The 26,032-nt window shown below is 51.0% G+C and overlaps 2 protein-coding genes across 5 annotated transcripts in view; both read right to left on the bottom strand.

Moving 5' to 3' along the window:
* Window positions 1-4,697: 4,697 nt before the first annotated feature.
* CLDN34 (claudin 34) lies at window positions 4,698-16,578 on the bottom strand. Of its 4 annotated transcripts, none has more exons than XM_047715439.1 (2): window positions 16,507-16,578; window positions 4,698-5,651 (listed from the first exon to the last, which is right to left on the bottom strand). In XM_047715439.1, the coding sequence occupies exons 1-2, from the start codon at window positions 16,542-16,544 to the stop codon at window positions 4,982-4,984; spliced, it is 708 nt and encodes a 235-aa protein (XP_047571395.1). In that variant the 5' UTR covers window positions 16,545-16,578; the 3' UTR covers window positions 4,698-4,981. The 4 variants fall into 4 exon arrangements, with proteins under 4 accessions (XP_047571395.1, XP_047571396.1, XP_047571397.1 ...); XM_047715440.1 differs by lacking the exon at window positions 16,507-16,578 and adding an exon at window positions 15,267-16,375; XM_047715441.1 differs by lacking the exon at window positions 16,507-16,578 and adding an exon at window positions 11,898-12,238.
* SHROOM2 (shroom family member 2) overlaps window positions 16,540-26,032 on the bottom strand; it is a 135,091-nt gene continuing 125,598 nt past the window's right edge. The window contains 2 exon segments of the mRNA XM_047715433.1: window positions 16,540-19,336; window positions 21,847-22,119. Of these exon segments, the coding sequence (XP_047571389.1) occupies window positions 19,070-19,336; window positions 21,847-22,119 (540 nt within the window). The 3' untranslated portion in view covers window positions 16,540-19,069.

Here is a 26,032-nt window from a genome sequence, read left to right on the forward strand (position 1 = left end):
TATTCCTGGGGCGCCTGGGTGGCTCAGCCAGTTAAGTGGCCCACTCTTGATTTTGGCTCAGGTCATGATCTCAGGGTCCTGGGTTCGAGCCCCGCATCAGGCTCTGGGCTCAGTGGGGGGTCTGCTTCAGATTCTTCCTCTCTCTCTCCCTGTGCTCCTCTCCCCACTCATGCACACTCACTCTCTAAAATAAATTTTTTAAACTTCATTTTTTCAGTGTTCCAGAGTTCATTGTTGATGCACCACACCCAGTGCTCCACGCAATCCGTGCCCTCCACAATACCCACCACCAGGCTCACCCAACCTCCCGTCCCCAAAACCCTCAGTTTGTTCCTCAGAGTCCACAGTCTCTCAGGCTTCGTCTCCCCCTCCGATTTCCCTCAACTCCGTTCTCCTCTCCATCTCCCCATGTCCTCCGTGTTATTCCTTATGCTCCACAATTAAGTGAAACCGTATGATAATCGACTTCCTCTGCTTGACTTATTTCACTCAGCATAATCTCCTCCAGTCCCATCCATGTTGATACAAAAGTTGGGGATTCATCCTACTATGGAGTATTATGGAGGCGTCATACTCCATAGTATACATGGACCACGTCTTCCTTATCCATTCGTCCGTTGAAGGGCATCTTGGTTCTTTCCACAGTTTGGCGGCCGTGGCCATTGCTGCTATAAACATTGGGGTACAGATGGCCCTTCTTTTCACTCCATCTGTATCTTTGGGGTAAATACCCAGTAGTGCAATGGCAGGGTCATAGGGTAGCTCTATTTTTAATTTCTTGAGGAATCTCCACACTGTTCTCCAAAGTGGCTGCACCAACTTGCATTCCCACCGACAGTGGAAGAGGGCTCCCCTTTCTCCACGTCCCCTCCAACACATGTTGCTTTCTGTCTTGCTAATTTTGGCCATTCTAACTGGTGTAAGGTGGTATCTCAATGTGGTTTTAATTTGAATCTCCCTGATGACTAAAGATGATGAACATTTTTTCATGTGTCTGTTAGCCAGAAAATAAATAAATCTTAATTTTTTTTTTTTTTTTTTGCTTTGCTCCTGGATAGTGTCTCTGCAGAAAAACTCTTCCCTTTGAAATATTGACAGTTTTCTAGTCATGTTTTTTGGGGAAAAAAAAAAAAAAAACAAAAGAAAACAGACAATGGTTTCAGTAATGATTTGATTTTACTAAAAAAAATTTTTTTTAGACCGCCTGGATGGCGCAGTTGCTTGAGCATCAGACTCATTGTTTCGGCTCAGGTTGTGATCTGAGGGTTGTGGGGTCGAGCCCTACGTCGGGCTCTGGGCTCAGTGGGCAGTCTGCTTGAGATTCTCTCCCGCTCTCTCTGCCTCTATCCCCAGCTTGTGTGCTCTCTCTCTAAAATAAACCTTTTTCAAAAATGCTTTTTTTCTTCTGGGGTGCCTGGCTGACTCAGCCAGTAGAGCCTGCAATTCTTGATATTGGGGCCATGAGTTCAAGCCCCACGTTGGGTGCAGAGATTACTTAAAAAAACACTTTTTTTTCTTAAACTTTAAACATAGGAACCATCACTGAAAAATGTTTAATGAAATGATTTTAAGCAGGGTATATCTGTACTCATTAATATTGTAGGTAGGTTTTTAGCTGGTAAAGTTAATGTGTTTTAAAAATAAGCTGAAGGGGCACCTGGGTAGCTCAGTTGGTGAAGCATCTGCCTTCGGCTCAGGTCATGATCCCAGAGTTCTGGGATCGAGCCCTGCATCGGGCTCCCTGCTCATCGGGAAGCCTGCTTCTCCCTCTGGCGCTCGCCCTGCTTGTGCTCTCTTGCTCTCGCTCTATCGCAAATAAATAAATAATCTTTATAAAAATAAATAAAATAATAAGCTGAAGATTATGAGAAGGGGGAGTTTCTAGCATGCCCATAAAACAATAAATCAATTTTTAAAAACTGTCACTTAAATTGTGGAAAAATGAGATCCATGAATAGGTCTCAAGATATCTGTGAACAGGTACAAAATTTTTTGTGTGTGGGAATTATACTGCGGAGAATTTCCACGAGGTTAAGAAACACTGGTGTTAAAAGTAATTAGAGGGGGCGCCTGGGTGGCTCAGTGGGTTAAGCCGCTGCCTTCGGCTCAGGTCATGATCCCAGGTCCTGGGTTCGAGCCCCGCATCGGGCTCTCTGCTCGGCAGGGAGCCTGCTTCCTCCTCTCTCTCTGCCTGCCTCTCTGCTTACTTGTGATTTCTCTCTGTCAAATAAATAAATAAAATCTTAAAAAAAAATAAAAGTAATTAGAGACAGAGTAAATAAATCTACTTTAATTTCACCATATAACATTTGATAAATGTAGTTGTTAACTCTGTTATTGATATATTCTTCTCTCTACTATTTTGTTCTTTAGGAAAATCATCTTACTATAATGAATTTTATTGATCAAGAGTTGTTTGAGGTGAAGAGTACATGATGCTTGTCCTGAATAGTTTTTTTTTTAATCTTAAAATAATCCTGATAGACACATGTCAAAGGCCACATGTCCCTGTGGCTCCATTGCCGAAGATGGGACAGTTTGATCATAAAGGGAATAATAAGGCACCTGAGGGAAACACTTTGAATATGTAGATGCCCACAAGTTACTATTAAAAACATTGATGAGACAATTAGGGAAATCTGAGTATTGACTACATATTTGATTACATTAGGAAATTATTCACTTTTCTTGATGTGATGATGACAGTGTGGTTAAGAAAAAGGAGTCCTTGGGCGCCTGGGTGGCTCAGTTGGTTAAGTGTCTGCCTTTGGCTGAGGTCACAATCCCAGAGTTCCCGGGGTCGAGTCCCATATCGGGCCCCCTGCTCAGTGGGGCGTCTGCTTCTCCCTCTGCCCTTCACCCTGCTCATGAGAAAGAGAAGGAGTCCTTATCTTTTAGAGATGTGTACTGAAGTATTGAGGAACACAGTAATACACTGCCAGGGATTTATTACAAAGTGATCCAAGGCTGGGGTAGGTGAGAGTCAGTGAGGATAGGGGTGAAACACTAGTGGCCCATAATGAAGATTCTTGAAGTTGACATAATCGGCTGTCTACTTTTGAATGCATCGGAAAATTTCCATAATAAAAACATGCTAACAATCTCATGAGTTCTTGATACTCAAGAAAAAAGACAAAAATGAAAACTGATAGGGAAAACAATTTTAAAAATACATTGGTGAACACCAAGATTAATGCATTCTTCCTCCTCCCTCTAGAAATTTAACAATTAAAGGGGGGAAAACGAAGCATTTGCCTTGCCTTTTGTGTATGAGCTGAATTTTAGAGAACCCAAGTGGCCATACCTGAGGAGGGAAAGTTTTCTTCTTTACGAAAGCATCCCAGCTACTAAATCTGACAAGAATGTTCACATTAGAAAATCACCACTTGTAATCCTTAGTGCAATAAATGATTCCCACAAGGACCATCAGAAGTGGAAGTCTGATGACATAAGAGGGGTTGGGTTTTCCCCTCTGGATCCACGCAACAATCTTAGCATTGCTAAAAAGATAAATTATGATACGCCACCTGCTATGAGGTACTCCGTACTATTACAGGGCATTGCCTTAGAAATACTCCCGCACAGGGGCGCCTGGGTGGCTCAGTGGATTAAAGCCTCTGCCTTCGGCTTGGGTCGTGATCCCAGGGTCCTGGGATCAAGTCCCGCATCGGGCTCCCTGCTCAGCGGGGAGCCTGCTTCCTCCTCTCTCTCTGCCTGCCTCTCTGCCTACTTGTGATCTCTGTCAAATAAATAAATAATATCTTAAAAAAAAAAAAAAAGAAAAGAAATACTCCCGCACAGAGAGTTGACCTGGGCTCTAATGAAGTCTTGAATTGTAACAAGTTTGATGCTGGGACAACTGACCCACTTTGGCAAATCAAAATGATTGAAAAGAAAAAGGCAAGGGCGCCTGGCTGGTTCAGTCGGTGGAACACGGGACTCTTGATCTTGGGGTTTTGAGTTTGAGCCCCATGTTGGATGTAGAGATTACTTAAAAATTAAATCTTCAAGGGGCGCCTGGGTGGCTCAGTGGGTTAAGCCTCTGCCTTCAGCTCAGGTCATGATCTCAGGGTCCTGGGATCGAGTCCCCCATCGGGCTCTCTGCTCGGCAAAGAGCCTGCTTCCTCCTCTCTCTCTCTCTCTGCCTGCCTCTCTGCCTACTTGTGATCTCTCTCTGTCAAATAAATAAATAAAATCTTTAAAAAAAATTAAATCTTCAAAAAGAAAAAAAGGCAGAGGGGGTGTGATAAGTGGAGTAGTTTAGCTTAAGATTTAAGAGACACAGTGGGCATCTTGTGCGGAAAAAGTAAAACTGTAGAATTATTTTTGAAGCATTTAAAAATTCTGTTAAGTATTTGATGACAACAAGGAAAAACTGTTAAATTTTTTAAGATATAATATGGTTATGCAAGGAAATGCCTGGGGTTTCCTTTAAAATACTTTGAAAAAAATAGGTTAAAAGGAAGGAGCTATAAAGCTAATATGACAGAATCTTGATTGATTGTTGAGTCTGATAAGGGATGTGTGGGGATTTCTTCTTTTATTCTACTTCTGCATATTTTGGGGAATTTTATATGATAGAGCGATGTTGATCACCATACCACAGGAAATAAAGTGGGTTGTTTTTAGCAGAAGCTTAAGATGGAAACGTGAGAAACACAGAAAATCTCATTTCGACACACCAGGTTTATGTATTGCTTATTTATTCAACAATAATTAAAATACAGATCCAATAAGACCAATAGGCAGGTGAGGAAGATTTTTTTTTTTTTTAAATGAAATTTCCTCGATTCAATCAAAGAGCTGGTGAATCAACGAAACAAAAGATACAGAAGGTGAAAGAAAGAGTTGGCCATCTTCTGCCCCAAGCTACCTCTGCCATGGTCTGGAATCTTTGTAAATATTGGATAGGACACTCTGCTAATATTTCTCATAAACCCTTGGCCATCCTGGATTCGCAAAGCCGACAAAACCAGGAATTTCACATGTCGGAAGTTTGAGGATGCACTTGGGTAGCCGTGGAGAACTTGTGGGACAGGAAAATCACCCCGCTCAGCAACATCATGAAGGCGGCCAGACACGCCACCAGAAAGGCACTGCCGATCTCCTGAGTGTTTGGCTTGAAGGGAATCGACAGCGACGGGGGGAAGGAAATGCCCTGCTCGCTCATCACGGAGTGGTAATTCCAGACCACGGTGACGGCTATGCAGACGCCGGAGGCCAGGTTCAGGATTCCCGAAGCGACAAATGGGTTGAAGGTGGCGTTCTCCCGCAGAATACCCAGGTATGCGTTCCTGAGAGCGAAGATGATGGAGGCTCGCCCCAGGAGGCCTAGGATGCTGGCGATCAGCAGGAGGTTTTGGGAGACACGAATATCAAGCGGGAGATACGGGTCGCGGTAGCTGTACCGTTGACACAGGGTGACTTTGTTGTGGTTGCTGACGTGGTGGTACACGCAGACTTTCCACATGCCCACGCACACCAGGCCCGGGGACATGAGGGCGTTGTTCTCTATGTACCACACTCTCCATTCCACGAGGCCCATGGACGTGGTGGTCAGGATCCAGCCCACCGTGGCCATCGCAAAGCCGGCCACCTGGCAGTTGGCGCTGTTGATGAGCAGCAGCATGGCCAGTGCGCACCGCAGGGAGCTGTGGACAAACACACACGGGGTGAGAGGGGGCGAGCGGCCGCCTCGGGCTGGGACGCACCCCTGCGGGCGGGACACAGGGCGGGCCGGCTTTGGGAAGGGCCGGTGGCCCTTGTCATCGGAAGCCCGACAGGGCACTGACTTTCAAACAGGCACTTCCACTTCTGGGCATTCGTCCCCAAATGAGACCGGCCACGAGCAGAAAGTGCTCATCACGGCACTGCGCCTACTGAAAAATGGGACACGTTCCGGCCCAGCGACTGAGCTCGGCTGAACCATGCGTCGGTGCCGAGTCGGTGCCGTGTCGGTGCAACCGGGCTAGTACGTGCCGTGGCTCAGCGCGGCTGGCATCGTGCAAGGGGCCGTGCCCCGTGTTTGGCTGTTTTCCAGCTCCAGCCCCGCAGGGATGCTCTGCTGCCTCTCACTGGGGGCCCCAGTCGGCTGCGGGGACGGGCCATCGGCTCGCTGTTTGGACACCGGGACTGGTTGCGTGTTTGGGCCGTTAGGAGTAGCGCTGCTCTACGCATTTCCAGGCGGTGTTTCTGGGCGCGTGCGTTCTCGTGTCTTCTGGGTGGATGCCTCAGGCCGGGCCAGGGGCGCGGAACAGACGGCAAGTCTACGCTCAACTCTTCAGAAAGCGCTACCTGCTACCCCGCCGCCCGCTACCCCGCTACCTGCTACCCCGCCGGCGCCAGCATTTTGCGTTCCCGCCGGCATCGCGCGAACGTTCCATTTCCCCGTCTCTGCTCCCGCAGGTGTTGGTTTCGTTTCTTGGATGACATCCGTTCTAATTGCCACGGAGACGTGATGTAACCAAAAGGAAGAAGGCCACAGTGTACCAAGGACAGGCGGTAAGCTACAAAATGGGACGTCTCGTCGTGGCTCTAAGAACTGGAAGTCTGTACGCTAAGTTAGTAAGAGACATTTTTAACCGGGCTAGAGGGATTATGAGTTTTAAAATACATATATATATATGTTATTATATTATCTTATAATATTTCAATAGATTTATATATAATTATAATACATATTATATAAACAAAGTATAATATATGAATATATATTTTATAGTTATAATATATAGTATATCATAAAATATATATTATAAAATATATATATTTATAGCACACAAATCTAAGTGTACAGCTCAATAAATTATTGATAACCACAAAGACACCTCCGCTCTTTCACCTCAGCACCCGTAAAGCATCTCAGTTCAATTCTGCCTGTTTCCCAAACAGGGATCATGCAGGCGGCATGCTTTCACTTGACCCTGTTTACGACCTTGGATTGTGATTTTTTTTTTTAAGATTTTATTTATTTATTTGACAGACAGAGATCACAAGCAGGCAGAGAGGCAGACAGAGAGAGAGGAGGAAGCAGGCTCCCCGCTGAGCAGAGAGCCAGATGCGGGGCTCGATCCCAGGACCCTGAGATACATGACCTGAGCCGAAGGCAGAGACTTAACCCTCTGAGCCACCCAGGCGCCCCTGGATTGTGATTTTTTTTAAATGATGTCTGGCTGTTCAAGCCTTTTAAGGAATTTCTGCCATGAGCATGATTTTTTAAAAATAGAAACAATAACTAAGGCTTCATTGACATTATGAAGCAACGGAGGATGAATAACTACACTGTAGGAGATTATTGTTCATTCATTTGCCATAAGACTCAGCAGATTTAACAGTAGGAGAATATTTCGTCGCAATGCGGGAAAACACCCGTGGTAGGTGAATTTAAAACAGATAATAAACCTCCCAAGTTTATAGTGTGATCTTATTTTTACCCACCCTAAATAAGCAAAACAACATGCCTCTATTGGGATTACTAGTGATTTTTTTTTTCATTTTTAAAAAAGATTTATTAATTTGATAGTATAAGCAGGGGGAGCAGCAGAGGGACAGGGAGAAGCAGGCTCCCCACTGAGCAGGGAACCCAACGCAGGACTCGATTCCAAGACCCTGCGATCACGACTGGAGCCGAAGGCAGGAAGGCAGTCGCTTAACTGAGCCACCCAGGCGGCCCATTGTTTCGTGTTTCAGGGTAAGAGTCTATTACTTTCCCAAATGGGGAAAAACAGGGGCACAGGCCGGGATGCAAGCATAGTGATGAGTATGAGCGGGAGTGGAAGGCCGTGCATGGAGAGCATGGAGGGCTCTGGACCTCCCGTGGGGGCCTCCCACACTGGCATGTATTTATTTACCATTCACGCGTGGTTTGCGTGTGAGCAAGAGGTGTGTATCTGCGAGGAAAGCCATTAGAAATATCTTGCTCAGTGAAAATGCATGTTGCAGAAGCAAGTATATAGAAATGGCTCGGTTGGGGTGCCTGGGGGATGTGGATGGTTATGTCCGACTCTTGGTTTTGCCTGGGGTCGTGATCTCAGGGTCGTGAGATCCAGCCCCGCGTCAGACTCTGTGCTCAGCGCAGAGTCTGCTTGGAATCTCTCTCTCTCTCTCCCTCTGCCCCTGCTCTCCCCTCTCCGCCCCACCCTCCCGTGCTCACTCTCTCTAAATCAATGGCTCCATGTCAGTGAAAACTAGGGCGAACATCTAACACATTTAAATATGTATAAACACAATATATACAAATAGGAAACATGCTTGCATATGAAGAGAGAATTCCTGGGTGCGGGAAATGTTTAAGAGTTGTGACCTCTGGGAAGGAGCACTGGGTAAGGGCCCTGGAGGTACAGCCTTCCCTTGGTGCCCAGGATCCTCTCTGCCACGGTCTCAATTTTCTGCCAGAAACACGTAATGCTCTTAAAAGGTAAATGATTAGGTAGTTAACCGAGAAGCAGGACAGAGGCAGGTCGCAACACCGCGGAGGGAGGTGAGTGTTGCTGGGCCCCGGGCTGAGCTGGACCTTGGGGGAGGAGGGAGAGGGAGAGGAGGGCATGGGAGGACTTCGTGGGGAGCAGCCTGGCCTCCCGAAGCACTTCCGAGCCCCAGGCTCTGTGCCACGTCGGCAGTTCCTAAACTTCTTGGTCTCAGGACCAAAAAGGTCTCTGCACTTTGCACTTGGAAGCAGGAGAGGCAGGCAGTTACTGGGTCAAACGTTCTGGAGACCTGTACCCTTAAAAATGGTTAAAATGATCAATAATGTGATATATATTTTCCTGCGATAAGAAACAAACAAAAAAAAGGTATTGACCCCAAAGAGTTTTTGTTCCCACAGTTTGCATTCACCCATACTTACTGTATTAGGAATTAAAATGGAGAAATATAAGATTGCTTATTAATTTATGTAATAAATATTACATATTAACAAGGATTTTTATGAAAACTGACTATATTTTCCAAACAAACAGAACTTAGAGGATATCGCTTACAGCAATCTACAAGTTGTGTGTAAATGATACACTAAATCCTATAGACGGAGGGAAAGAGGCATACATCAGCAGAAGCGCAGCTCAGGATAGAGATGGGGACAACCGAAACCACCACCTACTGTAGGAGGGACAAAGGAATTGTGGGGTTACCCACCTTGCACAAACGGTTATGATAGCATTTGTGGTGCTTGTCGTAAGTACTCAGTGGCACACGCCCTCCAGCTGGGCAGAAAACAGTGTCTCAGTTACTAATAATTCACTTAGCAGGAGGCCGGGACCCAGGCGGGTGGAGACTTGGTTGAGTGCGCCAGATGGGTCCCCGGAGGCCTCCTCCAGAAAACTCCAGCTCAAACCTGAGCTCATCTGTAGGATGGAGACCCAGCCCAGTGCTGATGGCCTGTTGAGTCAGAAACTCCTAACAGAACCCCTAGGCTCTCTGTAACCCTGCCAGGAGGCCAAGAGGAACATGATCACATTCTTGCTCTCATGTAAATGTTACAAAGCTCCATGACCTAATGGGAAAAGTGGACACACTGACCCGTTTGTCTTTGGCTCCGGGGGAGATCTGCTTCTCGCCATCAGTCTGGGGTTACTTACCTTCTGCGGATGCTTGCTATCCCCTGTGCCATCAGGCAGCCGATGCCTTCTCTCCTAACAGGCCACTTCCAACCCACCATCGGATGAGACCACTGGGACTTTGAAGGATGTTGTCACAACAGTTTGGATCTCATCTCCTCAAAGTCCTCTGGCCCCACTTATGAACCACTGACAAACCTACATCAGCACTTATCCAACATTCTAAAACCTTGGGAGAGAATTCTGGAATAATGGGGCCATTGTGACATGGGAGCTGAGTGGAAAGGACAGCCATTTTAGGGTTCGTCTACCGTTTGCTAAAAGGAAGGAGGACTCTCTAAGAGAATCATAAAGGCAATGCCGTACTCCTTAGGAGTTCCTCCTTACTTCCTGCTCCATCCCACCCCCACCCCTGGTTCTTATAGATCTGCCTGTTCTGGGTAGCTCCCATAAACAGAGTCCTACCATACGCGGCCTGTGTGTCTGGCTTCTTCTGAACATCACGTTTTGGGGGCTCATCTATAGATGTGTGGGGACTCTGTTCCTTTTCATGGCCCAGTAATATTCCACTGTACAGCTACACTACCATTTACTTAGCAGAAGGTGGGCACTCGTGTGGTTTTCCTTTTTGGGCTGTTATGAGGATGCTGCTGTGAACGGTAATGTCTAAGTGTGTGTATGGATATGGTTTCATTTCTCTTGGGTATGCACCTAGGAGCGGAACTGCTGGGTCACAGGCTAACTCTATGTCTACATTTTGGGGGACCACCAAATTGTTCCCCTACATGGCCGCACCATTTGCTAATCCCACCAGCAAGGTAGGAGGACTCTACTTTCCCTGCCTCCTCGTAAGGCTTGCTGTGGCTCGCCTATCTGGGTTTGACGACTGTGTATATGGAACCACCATGGGCGCTCCGTGTAAAGGACCCTTAGGAACAAGAGGCACTTTAAGACTGAGCCTCATTGTAGTTTTCTGGTTATTTTCTGGCCTCAGGAAGTTTAAAACACAGATAATCTTACCAGACTCTGGCTCATAACCTGAACGTAGTTTCCAGCCTTCGAATTTAACAGAGCTTTGTGAACTCTGAAATGCTTTCTCCAAGATGGGAAACCTTTCAGTGGAGTGTTCTAGTAGGTGCTAGTCTTCACTAACATTTGTAACGTATACCTCACGCTTTGCCTGACTTCTGATGCGTCTTTGGTTCAGACTGGAAAGCTCTAGGTCTAAGGGGGAATGACGGCCTGTCCCAGAGACGGTCAGATTTTTTGTTTGTTTGTTTCACTAGCCAAGGAGACCCAACTGGAGGGCTCCATATATCGGGTAATGGGAGAATATGAAAGAGAAAAGGGAGAAGCAGAGGGTGAGGACACGTGCAGAGAAGCAGTTTCAGCAGAGATGGGCCTTGTGGAGGATGAAAGATGGACCTGAAACCGGGCAATGAAATACCAACAAAATAAGCGGTGGTGACCTACAAAAACCCCGTGAGGCTGTCTCACGACGACGTGCCTGTGGCGTCACAGCACAAAGGCTACGGAAGGGAGAGAGAAGTGGGGTTAGGTGGCGCCGAGGGGAAGGGCACCGCGCCCTGCGCTGGTCAACCCCGTCCACCGCCCTCGGTCTGCCCTGGTGGGGGACGCTGATGTGCTGCCACTCGAATCCACGCCAGGAGACCAGGAAGGGGCATCCGGATGGGAGAGCAAGGAACAGCAAGTTCATCTTTGAGAGCGACTGAGACGAACACTTGTAGGATGATCAAGGAGTCAAAACACAATGGAGGACAGGAAACACGATAAAAACTCGAAAAATTAAACGTGAAATTACCGCGTGATCCAGCAATCCCAGCTCCTGGAGCAGACCCAACGGGAGAGAAAGACACCCGCGCCCCCCACCCCCCGCCCCGACATTCACAGCCAAGAGGCAGAAACCCGAGTGTCCAGCACGGATGGCTGGAGAGACAAAACGGGGTCTCTACACCCCCCCGAGTCCCTACTAGCCTGAAAGAGGAAGGGAGTCTCACACCGGCTCCGACTTGGATGAGCCTTGCAGACACCGCAGGGAAAAGTCCCTGGGACAAAGCTCGGGACTCGCTTCCAGGCAGCACCTTGAGCAGCCGGAGTCCTAGACATGGGAAGCAGGACACGGTGGCCAGAGGCTGGGGACAGAGGAATGTGGCAGGTGGTGCTCCACGGGGACAGGGCTTCCGTTTGGGAAGAGGAAGGGGTCCCGGATGGGGATGGTGGGGGCCATCATACACGTGCCCCCAAACCGCACACTTAGTGTGGTCAAGCGACCCGTCTGTGTTCTCCTCCCCACCGTCACACACACAGCGAGAAGGGCCGTACCTCCGCCCAGCAGGGACGTGGTCTCCCGGGGAGCGAGTGTCTGGGGAAGAGGACAGTCTGCTACCCGGCTGGGCGTGGAGAAGCCCACGCCGCTCCTCTAAGGCCACCTTCAGTGCTTCTCCGTGGCGGCCCTTCCGCAGGGCCCACAGGAGATCTCTGCTGCCGCACCGGCCAGCCGCCCGCTTTTAAGGCCGTCCCCCCCGCCTTCCGCGGTCCCCACATTCTACCCCCCATTGTCCTGGCTTCCCAAGTTCTCGGTTGCTAGGTATGGGGGACGCCCAGGGCGGGGCTCAGGCAGTTAACAAGACGGCAGCCTCTTGATGGCAGCTTGGGCCTTAGTCTTAGGGTCGTGAGTCGGGGCCCCTGTTGGGTTCCATGTGGGGCCCACTCAAAAGAGAGTAAGAGAACACAAAAATAAAAACAAAAAAATAAAACAAACCCTTGGTTGTTCAGTCCCCAACGCCAAGATGCACTGTTCTTTCACTGATCAGCACACCCCTTTGCTTTCTTTTCTTCGTCACGTATCCTCTCCATCAGGTTTTCTTTGAGGGGTAGGTAAGGCTTACCAGTGGACCATCAGAGACCGCTTTTTTTTTTTTTTTTTAAGATTTTTATTTATTTGACATAGAGATCACAAATAGGCAGAGAGGCAGGCAGAGAGAGAGGGGGAAGCAGGCTCCCCGCTAAGCAGGGAGCCCTATGCGGGGCCCGATTCCAGGACCCTGAGATCATGACCTGAGCCAAAGGCAGAGGCTTTAATCCACTGAGCCACCCAGGTGCCCAGAGCCCGCTTTTAAGATATATCTCAGTCAGACCTGTCTCCTTGCTGCTTCTCTTGTCCCTGGCACGGCATGTAACCCACATCTTCAGGAAGGATGGACTGTTTTTTTTTTTTAATAGGCTGTGGCAATGTGTGTAGGCAGGTGTCGGCAGAAATGGCACCCACCAGGCCATGCCGCGCTGTGAAAGACTGAGGGCAGCTAACACTAGAGACGATGCCCTTACTTCATGTGGGAGCGCCTCCTTTTCTCTGAGCCGGGACTACAGCCTTGTTGACACAACACATACACGGGGGAGACCGTCCGGGCTATGCGTAATAATTCCTCATCTGTGAGAAACTGACCTACGATTGGGAATAGCTTCCAATGGGGCTTCTGTAGACATGAAGTTCCTGGAAAGTCCTATCACGTCAGCTGACCAGCACCTAGGACTAGTTCTATATAGAAACCCAAATTTCTCCAGAATTGCTTAGTGTTTCCACGATAAGGTATTTATCCCAAGAAAATGAATAGAGATATGTACAAAGATGTAAGCGAAACACACACCCAGTGACCTTTATAACCAAGGTTACAACTGGGGAAGAACAAGAAAAAACTCCATTCCGAGAATACACTCGGTGAACCATGTATATCCTTCGAGTGCATTATTACCCAGCAATTCAACACTATGTTGAATAGTTAAGGGAAAAGTTCCCGACACTTTTCTTTTAAAGATTTTATTTATTTATATGAGAGAGAGAGAGACAGCATGACCAGGAGGACAGGCACAGGGAGAAGCAGACTTCCTGCTGAGCAGGGAGCCCGATGTGGGATTCGATCCAGTACCCCTGCATCATGACCTGAGCCAAGGGCAGATGCTTAACCCAACTGAGCCGCCCAAGCGCCCCTCCACCAACCTTGTTAAATAGAAAAATTTCAAAAATGTGATTGGTATACTCCTGCTTCTTTGGGGGGGAAAAAAGGAAAGGAGAGAGAGGAGGGAAGGAGATACGTGAATGTGTTACGACCCTTGGCAATAGGTCTGACAGCTTGAGCATCTTTATCTGCGCCGGAAGGACGATAACCATTCTTGGCGCGAGAGGGAATAGAGCATGCGAAGGGCCTGATCGACCCACAGGGGTCCCAGGGAAAAGCAGAGGCGACCTCACGCCGCTCCGTGACGCACACTGTATGCCCTGCTTTGTTCACTTGCTTGTTCAATACTTGTGGGTACAGTGAGCGCTCACTCGTACCAGGCACCCAGCAGACAAGCATGGATATACACAGCTCCCCACCTTGAGCTCTGAGGGCTGATGGCCTCGTGGGCAAGCACGCTAGAGAAACTCAAACTGCACAAAGCAGAACAGGCGCTGGGGTCAGAAGCACACGCAAGCACGAGCCCCGAGACTCGTTCCGCTGGATCCTGCTCAGGACAACATACTGGAACTGCACAGACGGGAGCTCCTCTCCCCAGAGGACATGAGAGGACTAGAGAGATACGAGGCAGGGCGTTTGGAGGAGCAAAAGGAAAACCTTGAAAACTGAAAAAAAAAAAAAAAATCTAACTTTTCCATCCTGAAACAGCTTCAGACCCACGAAAACGTTGCGAGCGGCACGGACCTCTCCAGCCTCCACCCAAACTTGCCAAATGCAAATCGCTTACGTAGCCACGGTGCGACTACCAGAAGCCAGAAATCACTGTGCACACAACACTACGATCTCGGGACTTGCTCCGACGTCACCGCGAGGCCGGCGCATGTCCTTTTGCTGCCCGGGATGCGTCCTAGGGTCAAGCATGTTTGCCGGGTTGCCTGTTTTGAGTAGCCCCTCTATCTTTCATCATCTTGGCCCCCCTTCCTACATGACGAAGGAAAGAAAGCAAAGAGGTGCTGATCAATGAAAAAACGATGTGTCCTGGTGTTGGGACCTAACAACCAAGGGTTGGTTTTACTTTTTTGTGTGTCATCTTATTCTCTTTTGACTGGGCCCCATGTGGAGCCCAACTGATAAGGCTTGGCCTTGTTTTTAAAGAACTTCCCTCACTTTGGGATGTAAACTGCATCCTTCTTTTAAAGCCCTCCAGGGACGGCAGCTGTGTCCCCCTCCTGGTGCCATCAGCTGCGTGAACACCCCTTGACGTGGTCTTCGCCAGGTTGGAGAACGCTATCAGGCAGGCCTCGACTTTGAATCTGATGACCAGATGGAAGCCAGCGGAGCTCTACGCTTTGGTTGAATCTGCGAAAGACCCTGTCCCTGCGCTGTACTACCACCTCTGTCCTCTCCGCCTGCCTGTCTCAGGTGGCACTGGCAGGGCCAGGAGCGTTTGGGGCATCTGGTGGAGAGGCAGGAGGCTAGGACTACACAGTTTGGGCTTCGTGGGATGCTCACTGGATCACGTTGACTCAAGACGCACCACGTACAAGAATGAACCCACCGAGCGTCGCGCATTGTCTTTCTTCTCTTTAACGGGAGATGCAGAAAACATGCTTCCAGAATGCCTGTCTTGTAAGGCACAGACGTGCGACAGAACAGCAGACAGGTCTGAAAATGGAGTGAACATCTGGGGTCCCCACATCCCAGACCGTGTGTCGGGGTACTCCAGGGCGCTCACCCTCAAGAAGTCTGACAGGCCTGCAGCAAAGACCACACGGTCGCCAGCGTGGTTCACCAGCCTGAGCACGCAAGGGCTCGGGGACAGAAACACACACTACGTCACCCGTGGGTCACAGGACATGGCGGCAGGATCGCAGCCTCGCAGCCTCGCAGCAACCCACGGCCACATCTGAATTGTTCCGTTACTCCTCTCCTGACCAATTCAGAACTCAGACGCCACGACCTCAAGTAGCCTGGGCAGAGGCCAGAAGTGAAAACAAATGGGCGGTATTCATCCACTTTTATAAAAGCCGAACTTGTGCATTTTTTCCCATTCTCAGTAAATACGCACTCCAACTCTATTCAACAGACCCTCCCCTTCCTGTCTAGCCTGCAGGTCCCACAAACCTTCTCCAGAACAGAACCTTTCTGATCCTCCCAAGCAGAGGAAGTGCTCCGCTCTGGCAGGTCCGCTCCGGGAAGGCGCTCCCCCCTGGGTGCAGATGGGACCCGGGACACCCCAGAGCGGCACTGTCACAGCGCTCTCCTGAACCCGGCCCGACGTCTCAGCACGTGAGCATGGGTGAGCTCGGCTGAGCTCCGCAGCCTTTCCCCAGTTCCAGAGGGCGACCCTCGGAGGCTCGGAGAGACCAAGTGCTTTGCCCATAGCCACCAGGCTAGGAAGCGGCAGAGGGGGCCTTGCTCGGGGAACCTGACTTCTGGGTCCAGGATGCTGCTGTGGGAGATGGAGGCCAGCGCTGCTTCATCACACCCTGTACCCACCCTCTGGCACATGACTTCACGGTTCCTCCCGCCCAAGCAAGGGGACAGACCCCCCCCCACCACTCTGTGTTCAGCTGGGGGACTCCCTTTGACAGCGGAAGGTACGCAGGTGTGACAGAACCAGGTACGTGGGAAAACAGCTTTGCGACCACGATGGTTCTCTCACGCACCTGCCCTGTCCCCAGGCCAGACTGCCGGTCCCAGGAGCACGATGCCAGACACGCGGAGCAGAGGGCATCAGGATCTACGAATTCATGAGCTCCAGAGAGGCGTCTGCGCACAATGAATTTTCATAGCTGCCTGTTACACAGCACCATGGCGGCAACAGCTAACTGATCCAGCCTGGGTCCCCGGCTTTGTCCTGACTGCAAACGGATGAGCCTGGGGTAGACTGGCACAGGGTGACACACAGACCAATCCCCAGCCCCCCAGTTTATCAAAATCTGACCTATGGTGAGGACGGTCTGGTTACTTACAAAAGACGTAACACAGGTAAATCGGAGACATGCTCCATTCACTCCAAGACACCATTTATTTTGTTAAAGTCAAGCAGGACGATGTGTTGAGAGGTGGTGAGTGTCGAGCATGAAGTACGTACACATTTTCCACAGTGGAAGCAGGATAAAAGCCACGGGCAGCGGCCCTGACTGAAATCCCGAAGTACAGGGCATCGCAGAGCCGAGTTATGGCGGGGGGAGGAGTCAGCCACCACCTACGAACGCCAAGGGCAGAACGTTAGCACCAGGCTGTTCTTGTATGCAATAACATGGTATTTACAAAGTTACGTCCACCGACTCACTGGACTCTTTGGGCCCCCGCTAACCAGACGTCTAAGAGGCCAACGGGAGGGGCACAGGACCGTAAAGGTGACATGTGCTTTGCTGAAAGCGCAGTGGAGCGTTCCATATTGCTACGTAGAAGAGAACGTCCTCCAGAGACCTCAAAAGGCTGGACACAGACACATAAATTCCATTATTCACATTTTACATATTTATCATCAAAATGGTTCACAATACTGTGTTTGAGGGGAAAGGATCACAGATAAAAGCTTTGTGTAAATTAAAAGCAAAATACAGTCAAATTACTGCGGTTGTCCCCGTGGGGGAGAGTGACAGAGGTCCGGGGACAGCCGGCCTCACCTTTTCTGAAGTGACCAGTTTTCACAGCAAGGGACTACATGAGGAGGCAAGGAGGACACTTCATTGGCAGAATGGGCATTCTTCAAGTCGGAAGTAGCTTAATTTGATAGGAATGACAACTTGTGAAAAGGCATTTGTCTCTTTGGCATGGCTGGGTTGCCAGGAAGAGTGTTTATTGCCTGCATGACTGAAGCCTGCCAGTTTGGACCCCTCTGGGCAGGGGCGCACAGACATCCGTGCCGTGGCTCAGGAGTCCAGCTCACTCCCCGGTGCAGGAAGTACAGACATCGGTCAGTTAAGACACTCGTGTGCACGTGTGTTTCGGGAAGGGAACACTCTGCTGACAAAAGGATGTCCCCCCACCTGTTGGAAAACTTCCACAGCAATACGGGGAAACGAGGATCCAGATGATCGCTTTATCAAACAAGTATCTGCATATCACCCCGACAGGAAGTCATCGTGGGGTTCCCCTGCCATTTTCCAGGCACCAAATCAGAGGAGTGTCTGGGAAGCAGCACAGCGGGTCTGCAGCGACACAGATAAAACACCGATGACAACCAAGCCGTTGGCGGGCAGACATTGTCCCACGTGCCAGTTTGCCATGCACACCTGTGCCCTGTTCAGTGGAGCGCCAAGTTATGTCTCTTGCCCACGTGCTAACGGGGCTGTGTGCTCTCTTGCTGTGGAGCTCTGAAAGTTCTCTGCACGGTCCAGATACAGATCCTCCGTCACAGACGTGACCGGCAAATCTTTTCTCCCAGTCTGTGACTTCTCCACCGGAAATGGGCAGCATGACAGTGTTTTGTGAGTGAACAGACTCTCGTTAGAATCTTGTCATTTCAACCAATGAAAAGGCCACAGAACCTATAGAATCTGTGGCCAAAGGTCAGGTTTAGGGCTCGTAGAGTCCATACGGCCTCTGAAAGGCCAGAGAAAAGGTTTTTACACGTAAATGGAACGGAACCCTTCCACGGCATGGTAGTGGATTTGAAGAGGCAAAAGGGGACAAGAAGCCAATGATGGTTAATGACCCAGTGCACACAAAGTAAGCATTCTGGGGAAAAAGGAGCTTTAGAAATCTGCTGCTGGTCTCAGGAAACAGACGTCTAGCAAGCACATCACACTACGGGACATACTATAAACCGAGTAATTTCTCTTTGCAAGGAAACAGCCCTGGAACCGGGATACCAGGACTGAAACTATCTGCTCTGTGCCTGTGTTTTACAGCATGCACGCTATTTCTCTAAGTGGCGATTTCAGAATGAGTGAATCCAACATGTTGGTGACTTGTTCCACGGTTGGTTTTTAACCACTTGGAAATGATTCACCTTTCCAAAATGTTAATGCATGACCATCACAGATCATCACAGTTCTTGCTGGGGGACAAGGAAGGAGGACAATGAATGGTCCACACCACCTGACGAACAGGGAGGACACGTGGCAGCCCATGCTTTGGATGAATCACAGGACAAGACGTGCGCCAGGGTCTCCCCTCATGCACCTTACGGACCCGCTCAGCTTCCCGAGCGGCTGCTTCAGGATAGGAAGATGGGAGGAAGGGCAGACCCACCCGTGGAAACGACCCCTTGCATGTGCCACGCGGCAGGAGCCCACAGTCTGGACTGCACCAAGACGCCATCCGTTGGAGCCCGCCGCCACGAGTGTGACTTGCAAAGGAAAGATGGCTAACGGGGAGACATTCTGCGGCACATTCAAAAGGGGAACCAAAGAATTAAATAGACCATCGCAAACACACACACAGTTATTGCTTTCCTAACAGCCGTTTTGCTACCGGAGGATTTGTGCTCCAGGAGCCAGAGAGAGGCTGGGGTTCCTACTCGCCTCCTCAGGAACGGAGCGCCCGGCGCCAGCTTCCGTCCTCCGCCAGGGAGGGCTCCCCTTATTTGGCTCTGTCAGGCTGGAGGCTGTCGAACAGGCACTTCAGCTGCTCCTCCCCCAGGTGTATCTTGTCCTCCAGTTCCCGCTGCTCGATGATGAGAGCCGACTTCATCTTCACGAAGTGCTCGTAGTCAGCCAGGCTCTCCTCGCTCAGGTAGCTGGCCAGGATGTCGAGCACGACGCGCTCCCGGCGGTCCAGGTTCTCCTTCAGCTCCTTGGCGTCCTCGTGCTGCTGGATGAGCATCCGCTGCTTCTCGAGCAGTGACTGCTGCGGAGAGAGAGAAATGAACCCGCTGAGGAGTGGGGCTGGAGCAGGGCTCCGGCCGACAGCCCGACAGTGCCGGTGAGGCTGGAGCTGGGACAGCCAAGACAGCGATCCGAGATCGCACGGGGGCTGGGACACACAGGTTGGGGGCTGGAGATCGGGATCCGTGGGACAGGGGCGAACGCACTGGGAGGCCACGGCCGGCCCCAGGCCTGGCCCGCCCATAAGCACCCTCAGGCCTGTCCCGCTTCCACTTCTTCCCACGGGCCGTGGCCTTGAATGGCTCAGAGAAACAGCCGGGATGACAAGGGCTGTCCAGACATAGACAACTACAGAATTCCGAGAAGCTTGAGAGGTGTGACGGACTTAGGGATGCCAGGTGGGCCACAGGCCTGTCTGTGACAAGACTATGGGGAAGTCGGCAAAAGGAAGAGATGCCTAAGAACTCCCAGAGCAGGATCCTACACGCTTCTGGCAGGAGGAGCCTCTGTGCAAACTTGCCGAAGGATGCGGTGAGGGAGCGAGGACGGGCAGAAGAGACAGGGCAACGGGGGACACTCCCTGGGGGGCACAGACAACCCCATTCCCAAAACGTGGCCCTCATAGTCACTCTCTGTTTATGAAACACACACGAACCAACCCAACCCCCTTCGAGATTAATGAAAACTAAGAAGGGAAGCGCTGGGCACATTCCGCAGTATCTCCCAGTGTCCGCCGAGGGAGGTGGGGATTCAACTCCCTGGCCACCAGGACAGCCCCTTCGGTTTTCCGCCACTTTGCGTCTTGGCCACGGACCGTTCCCGACAGCTGCGCACGAGCGTCTGGGACATGGCAACGCTTTGCAAAATGCCCAGGCACAGGGACAGCGCTGGGACGCTTGGGCTGTTAACGCCATCTGGGCTGAACGGTGACAGGAAGCTGCACAGATTTCGGGGGAGGACCCGACGTGTTCGCATTGACCCACGTACTCAATTTCTAACTGCAAAGATGGAGGGAGACTTGTAAAACCTCCCTCCGTGTCTTCTAAATGGTTACCATGTCCGTCTCTGAAAACCTTGGCTTCCCCAAGCTGCAGCTGCCTGACAGGCTCTCCTCTGCTGGCGGTGTTGCTGGACACTGGAGCACTGCACCGCACCTGGCCAGGGCAACGAGACCCTGCGTTTAGAAGACCCCCGCGATGCAGTGAGGGCTGCTGATGCACGCTCCCTACAGAGCCTGGTATCTGAGAGGACCATGGCCATGGTCCTTAGTGCTGTGACTCTTTATAGCATCTGCTCAACTTTTTTAAAGAAGACTTTTTTTTATTCATTTGAGACAGCAGAAGCAGAGGCAGAGGCAGAGGCAGAGGGGGAAGCAGACTCCCCCACTGAGCAGGGAGCCCGACTCATGGCTTGATCCCAGGACCCCGGGATCATGACCTGAACCAAAGGCAGAAGCTTAACCCACTGAAACCCCCAGGCACCTCTATCATCCCTGAATTCTAAATGAAGTCTCTGTCCGTTGCACACACAGAGAGGGAAAGATGGATTAAAATGGGCTGAGCTGCAAAGACCACACTACCTTTTCCCTCAAATTAATACCTGAGAACACTGAAATTACATATAAACAAATCTGTTTCCTATTTATGTTATTTTCCTGTTTCTAGATAGACCTGGAGAAGATGGGCAAGACAGAAACATGGAATCTGAACACCACCCAAGGGTCTCAGTTGTTTAAATGCTCCTATAGCACGTTCAAATGGTGGTTACTAATGACTCAGCGAGGCCCAGAACTACAACAGTCTGAAAGCCACACTCCAGAAGATTTACGTGGCCGACACCCTCTCACGGGGAGTAAGGGAGAGGGCTGCCTCTTCTGCCTCCCTTTCACAGAAGTTAAGGTGTCTTATCAATATTCAAGATGACCATCTGAGGACCTACCAAAGAATCAAACTCAATGTTTTACTGGTATTTGACCCAGGAAGGAAAGGCAGCAAAGCAAACATGACTTCCTGTGTCTTGCATGTCAGAAACAGACACAGAAACCCGCTAATAGACATGCTCCAAGCTGCACACCTCGAGAAAGGGAGGAAAGGCAGACAAGGCCACTGGTTCTCTCCAGACTGCCGTGTGCACTCCCGTTAAAAGCAGCAACGAAAGTGAATTCCGTGACCACCGAGTGCTTGTAATTTGTCAGAGCTGCTGAGCTCCACTTACGCGTGGTCAAGCGGAAAAGATAATGTCCAAGGGAAAGACCGTGATCAGGAAAGATCCCTGGGAGTGAATAGAAAGGTGTCACAAAGAAGCCACAGTTGTTCCCCAACAGCACGGCAGCCCTGCCGTCCAGCGAGAGCGGTGCCCAAGGCCCCGTGCGTCCTGGCAGCGCCTGTCAGGGGCATTTCTGCGGAAAGAGATGGAGAGTCCCAGGCGCGCTGCCTAGGAACTGCGCGAGGCTTCCCGATGGGAACTCCTGGCACCCCACACACGACCTGCCCACGGGCCCCCCAACGTCCAGCTCAGACACGCTGCACCTACCCGGTCACCAGGAGAAGTGCTGTCGTCCAAATTATTGAGGGCATTTTCCACACGGGCCAGGCGGCCGGACAGCGACAGCAGAAGGTTCACTACTTTGTCCAGGTCCCCGATGAACATCCGGAACTTGTCGAACTCGTTGGGTTTGCAGACATCTTTGGCAATGGCCTCCACCTCATCCCCAAGTGCATTGTTGGCCTGGATGTCCTCCAGCAGGCTCTCCCGGGCCTCCCGCAGCACCTGCAGCTTGCGACTGATGCTCTCGATGAGCTCCTGCTGTGGGGACAGGGGTGGCATGCAAGCGCTCACCAGGGTGGTCCCGACCCAGCCCCTCCAGCCATGGCAGCAGTCCGTGGTCCCACCTAAGCGGCCTGCGTGGAATTCAGCTGAACTCGGTAAGAGTTCATTTTGCATCAAATGAGAGAGGATTTATGAGGCCAGGAGAAAGGTGACAGCTCCTGGTGACATCCCTGGCATTCCACCGAGAACTGAAACGAACTACCTGCTCTCATCCTGTGGGTGTCCTTGGAGACACTGCAGGCGGCCCCCCGGGGCTCCTCACAGTGCCCTCGTTTCACCCTTTACCTCTGCCAGCAATCTCGGGGCCCACGTGACACTCGGCGCTTCATACTTTGGAACTTCCCAATTCATTTATTTTTAAAGACTTCTTTTCTTTATTTGAGAGAGAGAGAGAGAGAGAGAGAGGGAGAGAAGCAGATTCCTCACGGAGCAGGGAGCCTGATGCAGGGCTCGATCCCAGGACCCTGGGATCATGACCTGAGCTGAAGGCAGACGCTTCACCGACAGACCCACCCAGGCGTCCCCGGAATTTTCCAATTTAAAGACTCGCATGTACAGAAGAAGCTACGGAGTCTCACGTCCAGTACCAAATTGCATGATTAAAAAGTATGTTCTAGGGGTGCCTGGGTGGCTCAGTGGATTAAAGCCTCTGCCTTTGGCTCAGGTCATGATCTCAGGGTCCTGGGATCGAGCCCCTCATCGGGCTCTCTGCTCAGCAGGAAGCCTACTTCCCCTCTCTCTGCCTGCCTCTCTGCCTGCTTGTGATCTCTGTGTGTGTGTGAAATAAATAAAAAATCTTAAAAAAAAAAAGATTCTTTTAAAAAAATAAAAAATATGTTCTACATAGAATGAGCAATTTATTTATTTATTTTTATTTTTTATTTTTTATTTTTTTAGAATGAGCAATTTAAAGTTAAAACAAATAAGGGGCTGTCAATAAAATTCAAAGTCCTTTAGAGACACCTGAGTTGAATATGACCAAAGTGCAAATTACTCATTTTTTTTCATATGGCAAAATCCATGTAACACAATTGGCCGTTTTACCCATTTTGAAGCGTGCCGCTCTGTGGCCCGAAGTACATCCATGTGCTTGGGCAGCCATTGCCATCACAACTTTTTCGTGTGGCCCAACTGAAGCTCGGACCTTTCAATACCAACACCCCATGCTGTTCTCCCACCTCCCTTTACATGATTATTTTGTAAACGACAAACATAAAAAAACATCTACATGGGCTGCCCTCTCAAGGTGATGCACCCTCTGGTCTGCCGTGAGCGGCAAAGGTGATCCGCCTCCTGCCCTACCTGGGGAGAATCCCAGGGATGGGTCTCCAGGAGCCCTGACTGGGAAAAACCACTTTGTGATGGTCATGGGCATCTCTCTGCCACCAGGTCCACCAAGAGCCGAACCTGGTGAGTTCCGAGAGCCACTGTGCCGCCAGCTGACCCCGAGAGTCCGAGAACCAACGCAGCGGTCAAGGGCATGAACCAAGTGAAGACAGTATCATCTGAACAGTCAAGTCCACTTAGGATTTTTAGCTCACTCTGCTGTCACGAGTGACACTATGTGTATAAAGCAGACCTGTGGAAGTCACCTGAGCGGCCGCCCCTCATCCTGGGGCCAACTGCAACCCCCAAAGGAGCATCCAGAACGTGGGAGATAAGTCTCTCCAGCCCCACGTCCACGGCTCCACGGGAACAGGCGCCCCGGCCTGGAGGGCCGACGTGAAGGCCGAGTGAATTCCCTGCCTGTGACGCAGCCATCGGCAGCCCCCAGGGGTGTCCCACATTCAGCAGGTGTCAGCGACACCCGGGGTGCGCGGTGAGAAGCCGCCTGGCTGAACACACAACCGGCAGGCCCAAAGCGCCTGTCTCGATGACTGTTTCGGTGGGAAAAGTCCACACATGGATAAAAATAAGCGCCCGGATCCGAAAGCCACGGCCTTTTGTCAGAGCTGCCCACGATGCTAAGGCATTTTCGTCCCTTGGGCAGTTAAAACCGTACGTGTCTACACGTGATCGATGCTCCGAGTGTGGGCGTCTGAGCGTGCCCCGGCGTGTGTCTCCGCACCTCGCTCTCTGGGGACGTGCTTTACGTGGACCTGGAATCCCACAACTAAGATGGCTTTTTGGCAGATATCCATGACTTGAGGGCAAAGCACAGAATAAATTACGGGGATTATGGGGAAGGAAACTTTCCCAATTCTTGCCTGAAGCCAGTGCGAACCGGAACGGACGCCTCCGGAAATGCAGAGGGCCGTGCGTGTCTGTCACTATTCTTCAGCGATTATCGTACCGCAGATTTCATGCCGACGCACGAGAACGTGCCTTCAAACCTGCAGTACCAGCTGAGCTAACGTGAAACTGGGCATTCTGGAAGGAGCCCAAATTCCTTTGATTCCTTTGTATGTCTTGCATAAGGTTTTATTAGAAACACCCTCCCCTTCCTCCTTAAAGGGCCACTAAAAGCACAGACACCGACTTTCAAAGACCTTGGACGAGGCCTGGCGCAGGTAGCCCGGGAACCACTCAGTCAGCACCAGCCCGGGTGCGGCAGGCCTCACACCAGCCCCTCGGCTCACGTTTGCAGCCCTCGGCACTCAGGGAGCCTGGGAGGAGAGCGACATGGCAGAGGCCAGGGCGCATAGCAGGGGCAACGCTGCCTCTTACTTCTGTACGGATGGCCCCAGGCACCTAACTTTGGTCCCACTCCGTGGAAAAACGAGGCCTTTTCTCTCTGGGCATTGCACCCGCCTCTTGGGTCCAGGGAAAAACCCTCAGAGAGTCTCGACGTTGACCCGTGGTTTTTGTGGTTCTCCTGAAGAACCCCGCGAGTCAACCAGGGCACCATTGGAGCAGTCAGTCTCAGCCGCCCCAGGTACAAAACTGTATTTATTAGCCTTGCTGGGATAATGCTTCCAGCCGGACACCGGAATTCTCCCCTGCCCGCCTGCGTGGGGCCTTCCGTTCTCTCTGCTTGTGTCCTCAGTCTTCCCCTAAACACGGGGTGCCCCGCTCTGGCACTCGGTTCTGGGAGCACACAGTGATGCCGTGATCACGGCAGCCGAGGTCCCTCCGGCGATGTCTGGCACACGGGGGACTCGGAGTCTTGCTGTTCTACCGTCATGGCCCATCAGGCACGCGCGCACACCTCTCCCCTCCTCCTCTCCCCTGGGCAGAACCACGCCGCCAAACCAGGGGACACAGTGTATGTGTGGATGCTGGGAGGAGGCTGCAAAGACAGGGCAGCAGCTGGCCTTCTCGACTCAAGCCGAAAAGCAGGATTCCTGAGCCGCAATGCTGCACAGAACTGTGATTTCTAGCACCGGTCGTTCAGGGTGGAACTGCCTGACAGGTGCACACGGAACCCAACAGATCGACCCGCTTCAGAGTTCAATCACGGCGGGGCGGGGTGGGCTGCGTGGGGCGGGGCAGGCTGTCAGGAGGCAAGTTCACAGGGATTCCTCTCTCTCTCTCTTTTAAAATTATTTTTTATTTATTCTTTTGAGAGAGACAGCCAGCGAGAGCACGAGTAGGACAGAGGGGCAGAGGGAGAAGCAGCCTCTCTGCTAGGAGGGAGCCTGATGCGGGGCTCCATCTCAGGACCCTGGGATCATGACCCGAGCCGAAGGCAGATGCTCAACTGACTGAGTCACCCAGGAGCCCCACAGGGATGTACCTCAATCCCAAAGCAGCCACCCGTGGGAAGGCGGTGCCTTAGTGTCTCGCGCCTCCCAAGAGGAAAACGAGAAAGCACCACAGAGACGAGGGGAGCAGGACACAGCATGCCATGCAGCACCCCAGGGCATGTCGTGGACCACACTGTCCTCCACATCCAGCGCCAGGACTGAATCAGAATCGGAAAAAGTGTATATTTTTCTCTAGCTTTATG

This window comes from Lutra lutra, chromosome X, assembly GCF_902655055.1.
Source record: "Lutra lutra chromosome X, mLutLut1.2, whole genome shotgun sequence".
NCBI classification, from domain to species: domain Eukaryota; kingdom Metazoa; phylum Chordata; class Mammalia; order Carnivora; family Mustelidae; genus Lutra; species Lutra lutra.

Bases quoted from the DNA above. Each gene is read 5' to 3' on its own strand.
- CLDN34 (XM_047715438.1), bottom strand. From the start codon at position 9,655: ATGGTGGGTTGGAAGTGGCCTGTTAGGAGAGAAGGCATCGGCTGCCTG. The intron at 5,652-9,575 runs GTAAGTAACCCC...GTTTGTCCACAG, and splicing joins ATAGCAAGCATCCGCAGAAG to CTCCCTGCGGTGCGCACTGG.